Source organism: Cebus imitator, unplaced genomic scaffold (assembly GCF_001604975.1).
Source record: "Cebus imitator isolate Cc_AM_T3 unplaced genomic scaffold, Cebus_imitator-1.0 Scaffold92, whole genome shotgun sequence".
Classification (NCBI taxonomy): Eukaryota; Metazoa; Chordata; class Mammalia; order Primates; family Cebidae; genus Cebus; species Cebus imitator.
In genome coordinates, this window is record NW_016107407.1 from 1,729,380 (window position 1) to 1,735,282 (window position 5,903).

The following is a 5,903-nucleotide window of genomic DNA, read 5'->3' on the forward strand; positions in this document are numbered from 1 at the left end:
GGGAGGGAGGGAGGGAAGGGAGGATAGAGGGAGGAAGAGAGGATTACTGTCTTACTCAAGCAAGCAATATAATACCGAGCAAAGAAACAATCACACGAAGATGCCCTAGCAAAGTGAGCTGAATATATAGATCTATATTTTTAGAAAGTCTTACTCCTAAGTGACTAGGAGAGTAACACTTTCTGAAACACTCAGATGTTCCTAAATACTTCCTAAACTTCCAAACAGTCTGCAGAATTAACTGAAACCCTCTTTAACATTCTTACCTGTGTCATCTCCAGTTACAGCCATGATGGGCTTCTGCAGACAGAAATGTCCTGTTTCCTCTACCACAGTTCAACATAAAGTGTTCCAAATTAGCAAGCATGTGCAGGGTAAGCAAGAGGACTGACATCACAATGACATCACTAGCCTATCACTGCCATCAATTTGCTTTGTCACAGACAAGCTCACTGAAACCAAAGCCCTATAAAAACTCTTCCTGTAATAAACCATCTTAATGCTCTTGTTTCTGAGTTTTACACAGAAATCTGTTTGAGGTGGGCTCTGGCAAAAAAAAAAAAAAAAAAAAGTCTCTTTTAGCATTAAAAGTTACATGGTTGTAACTTACAGGGCTAATTCTTTATTATTGTGGTGTCTAAGGCTTCTAGGTAAACATGGGGGAATAAACCGTGTATATTTTCCTAACTCACCGGAGAGAAAAAACACTTGGAGATTTAAACTTTGGGCATTAAACACACACACACACACACACACACACACACACACACACACACTGACTATCAGCACGGAAATACCATATTTCATAGTCACTTCTAAACTGACCAAGTAAGGAATATCCAGCCACTTGTGTGCACGTAACATATTTTTATTTGCTGGGCCACTTGCTACACCATCAACAATCCAACTCTTCCTAAGGTGGTACGGAATTTGCTAATTTCACTTGATGGGAGTAGACATTAAAGTTTTAAAAGTGCCCTGTGCCAGTGGAGCAAGTATTACGTAGTATTCTCCCACAGCTACTAGATTGAATCACATGAACTTGCTGATAGTTGACCTTTCTGGCCCACAAAAATAGCAGTTTCATGCAATTCAATCTAATGCATTATTTCATCAGATTAAATGCCCCTGAAAAGACTTTTATGATTTTTAAAATTCATAAATAAATCAAAATTATTATTTGTACATTTTTTTTTAAAAATGTCAAATTTTATTTGGATCACTTAATGAAGGCTCAGCACGTAAGAGAGCCGGATCATTATAGAAAATTCAGTGACTATAAGGTTAGACGCAAAAATGGATGAATGTTCGACCACAGAACAGACCATAGCCTGGAAAAAAAAAAGATTGGCATTTCCACTGCAAAAAAATAAGGGACATGCCACTGAGACCTTTTGTCTTTATCAGTGAGTTGTACAAAGCCCATTCCCTTGAGTGATTAGAATTCAACCTGACCTACGTCAATGAAAGGACATCCCACCACATTTTGCTGTGTTTAATTTAATCATCTTCTAGTAAAGGCAAGGACTTTACACTCAGATGCTCAGGAGGTAAAGTTTCAGGGGATATCCATGTTTCTAGCAATTCTCCAAGATACCTGAGAGGGGGGCTGGAGTTTCAATTCAGCTGAAGATATCCCGGCTGAGTAAGAAAGCCTGATGGTCACCTAGACATCAACCCCAATCTGGGGCTCCAGCAGGGACTCTTTACTGTCGCAGGCCACATCTAAGGGTTTGGGTCTAAGACTGCTATTAGTATATTAGTACATTTTATTTCAAATTTCAGAAAATCAATCAGAAATTTATTTTTATGTCAGTATTTCTTTAACTTGGCACATAGATGCTCAATAAATATGGTGTCAAAAAAGTTAAGGAAGGAAAGAAGGGAAATGGGTTGTTTAGTTGATTACTGCTCTTAGTAAAGTTGTTTTTTTTTTTTTTTTTTGAGACTGAGTCTTGCTCTGTCGCCCAGGCTGGAGTGCAGTGGTGCAATCTCGGCTCACTGTAACCTCTGTCTCCCGGGTTCAAGTAATTCTCTGCCTCAGCTTCTGGAGTAGCTGGGACTATAGGTGCCTGCCACCACACCCAGCTAATTTTTGTATTTTTCGTAGACAGGGGGGTTTCAGCATGTTGACCAGGCTGGTCTTGCACTCCTGACCTGGTGATCCACCCGCCTCAGCTTCCCAAAGTGCTGGGATTACAGGCGTGAGCCACCGCGCCCGGCCTAAAGTTTTAACATCTTCCCTGGACCAGTTAATCTCCAATCAGCACATGGAATAAATAACATTTTCACAGAGGAACAATATTTCACTTTCATTTCATAAATGCTCACTGAACATTTATCACATGCCAGGGTCTGTGCTGGGTACTCGTCCAAATAGAACTTACCATCTAGCAAGATACAGACAGACACGATACAACATGATGTGTGCCTAAGGAAGTATAGTAGGAATTCACAGGGGGTTGCCTAAGCCAGACGTGGAGGATGGAGAAAGCTTCCTAGAGGAAGCATCATCTAAGATGAAGATGAAACATGAGTATCACATACAATCGGGGAAAGTAGTCTTATCAGGCAGTCGGTATGTGCGAAGAAGGCCCTGGAGGAGAGAGGGCATGGCCTATCCCAGGAAATGAAAGAAAGAGCTGTATTACAAAAGAGGGAGAAGTGAAGAGGTAGGCGGCTATTAAAGAATGCAGGGCTTGGATCAAGCAAAGATCTGGGCCACATGAAGGATTTGGGGCTTTGTCTAACAGGTCACAGACATGGATGGATGGTTTGGAGTGGATGCTATAGACTGAATGTTTGAACCCCTGCCCAATTTCCTCTGTTGAAATCCTAACCCCCAGTGCAATAGTATTTGGAGGTGGGACCTCTGGGAGGTGATGAGGTCATGAGGGTGGTACCCTTGTGAATGGGATTAGTGCCCTTATAAAAAAGACCCCAGAGGCCAAGCACAGTGGTTCATACCTGTAATCCTAGCACTTTGGGAGGCCGAGGTGGGCAGGTTACCTGAGGTCAGAAGTTCCAAGACCAGCCTGGCCAACATGGCGGAACACCGTCTCTACTAAAAATACAAAAATTAGCTGGGCATGGTACATGCCTGTAATCCCAATTACTTAGGAAGCTGAGGCAGGAGAATTGCTTGAGCCTCGGAGACGGAGGTTGCAGTAAGCCGAGATCGCACCACTGTACTCCAGCCTGGCCAACAGAGTGAGATTCTGTCTCAGAAAAAAACAAAAACAAACAAAAATCCAGAGAGGTCGAGTGCAGTGGTTCGCACCTATAATCCCAGAACTGTGGGAGGCCAAGGAGGGCAGATCACCTGAGGTCAGGAGTTCAAGACCAGCCTGGCCAACGTGGTGAAATCCTGTCTCTTCTAAAAATACAAAAAAAAAAAATTTTGGCTGGGCATGGTGGCGGATACTTGTAATTCCAGCTATTCAGGACGCTGAGGTAGGAGAATGGCTTGAGCCTGGGAGGCGGAGGTTGCAGTGAGCTGAGATTGCGCCACGGCACTCCAGCCTGGGAGACTGAGTGGGACTCTGTCTCAAAAGCAACAACAACCACAAAAAGACCCCAGAAAGCTCCCTGCTCCTTCTGCCATGAGAGGATACAGTGAGAACATGCCTAACTGTGAACTGGGAAGCAGCCCTCACAGACACAGAATCTACTGATGCCTTGGTCTTAGACTTTTAGCCTCCAGAACTCTAAGAAATAAAGGTTTGTTGTGAAAGCCACCTAGGCTATGGTATCTTGTTATAGCAGCCTATACAGATATAGATTCGAATTTTAGAAATACTACTCGGAACTGAAGAAAAGACAGGGCAATGCATTTAAGAGACTTCTGTTTTTAAGAACTTCCCAGAATCACTGTGGGGAAGGAGGAAAGAGTCTGGCTGAACGTTCAGGAACAATTCCCAAAAAACTGAGCCAAGAAGGGAGCTGCTGCCTCTGGTGTGATCAGGAGGATCAGGAAGCTGTTCCACAACTGGTGTCCAGGCAGGTGGCTGCTGAAGTCTGCAGCCCGCAGGGTAGCCCGGGTCAGAGGGATGACAGCCGGGTCAGGGCCAGGACAGTGGGGTGTGGAGGGGCAGAGCATGAGTGGCTCAGCCAGGGGGAAGAATCTACAAAGTGACTTTGGGTGGAGATGTGGGAAAAGTAAGGGATGACACCCAGGTTTCTGGCATAAAGCACCAGGTGGGACAGTAGTGGCCGATCATGAAGACAGGAACAGTGGATTTCAGGAGTCAGAGGTATGTGTGGGCCATCTAAGGCACCAGCTGGAGTTAGGGCATAGACACAGTGAACTGAAGCCAGAGTGAGAGGGAATCCTCCAAGGAGGGAGCTCAGCAGGAAGAGGGGTGGTGGAGCAAGCCTGAGGATCATGGAAACACTCAGGACAGGGACAGAAGAAGCTTAGACCAGCGAGACTGGCAGAGAAGCAGCAGAGAGGGAAGACCAAGGAGAACGCAGCCACAGGAAATGGAGGAAACAGAAGTCGACAGTGTGAATTACTGCTGAGGGATCGATCGGCCAAGACAGGCACTGAGAATCCACAAAGAAGCTGACAGGGCCCTGCAGGGAGATGAGAGGGAAAGCGGGCAGGGAACACTGCGCTAAGCTCAGGAAGACAACAGTACCCAAGGGCCTTGCTGCGTTTAAACTGGAGCTCCTGGCCATGATTGTTTAAGGAAAAGAAAAAAAGAGAGAGAAAAAAAGAGAGTAATAAACATTGGAAGGAAGGAAATAAAGTATCAGTATTTGTATAAACATTCACATAGGTCACAGACTGATTCACAAAGCATCAATAAATTATTAGATGTAATTAGAGGTTAGCAAAGTTAATAGATAAAAGATCGACTTAAAAGAATCCGTATTTTTCCATGCCCGCAACAACTAGAAAATACGACAGAAAAATAAGGTACCATCGTAATGGCAACAAAAACTATAAAGTATTTAGGAACCAACTGAGGAAAGAATATGCAAGACCTCCATGGAGAAAAATGTTCAATTGTTATAAGAAGTAAAATGAGATCTGAATAAACAAGACATTCTATGACTTTAACTCTCCCTAAATTAAATGCAGTCTCATCATTGGCTTTATTATTATTACTACTTAGAAACTGAACCTTATTCCAAATGCATATGAAAGAATAATGGTGCACAAATAGCTAACTCTGCATTAAACTGAGAAAAAAGACAAGAGGAACTTGTTCTGTGAGGTAACAAACCTGTATAGCACTGGCATTCAGAACAAGATGAATGGGACAGAAGACGGGACAGATCCAAGTGCACAAGCAAACCTACTGTCTAATGAAGGCTGCCCCATGCGCTAATGAGGAAATAACAAATCCTTGCTAGTGGTTCCGTATAAGGAGAAAAAAGTTAAAAATCGATTTCCACCAAATACTATATATAGAAGTGAAGCCCAGATACATTAAAGACCTAAACGTGAAAGGTAAAACCATAAAGCAAATAGAAGAAAGTGTGGAAAAATATCTTTGTGACTTATGGAAGAAAAAGAATTCTTAAATGAAGACCTCAAGGCACAAACTTACATATATAATGTGTAAAACATTAAAAATTATCAAAATTCTGTTGTTTGTAGTAGATTCTTCCAGGTAACAAAGATAAAATGAGAAGAAATAACCATTCTTTTTTTAAAAAAAGAAAAGAAAAGATTTACTTTTTAAAAACGGGGTTTTGCCATGTTGGCCAGGCTGGTCTCGAACTGCTGACCTCAGGTGATTCACCTGCTTCGGCCTCCCAAAGTGCTGGGATTACACTCACGAGCCACCACGCCCAGCCAAGAAATAACTATTCCTTTTTTTTTTTTTTTTTTATAAAGACGGGGCTTCACCATGTTGGTCAGGCTGGTCTTGAACTCCCGACCTCAGGTGATC

The 5,903-nt window shown here is 43.0% G+C and overlaps 1 protein-coding gene across 22 annotated transcripts in view; it reads right to left on the bottom strand.

Annotated features, from left to right (window-relative positions):
* The window catches only part of CREM (cAMP responsive element modulator), an 83,075-nt gene that overhangs the window by 15,987 nt on the left and 61,185 nt on the right, over window positions 1-5,903 (bottom strand). For 2 of the 22 annotated variants that reach the window (XM_017535347.2, XM_017535346.2), the window contains exon 1: window positions 267-373. The exons of the other annotated variants lie outside the window; for them this stretch is intronic. In XM_017535347.2, the coding sequence (XP_017390836.1) occupies window positions 267-291 (25 nt within the window). In that variant the 5' untranslated portion in view covers window positions 292-373. Of the gene's footprint in view, window positions 1-266; window positions 374-5,903 lie in introns of those variants that run through there. 22 annotated transcript variants of the gene reach the window in all.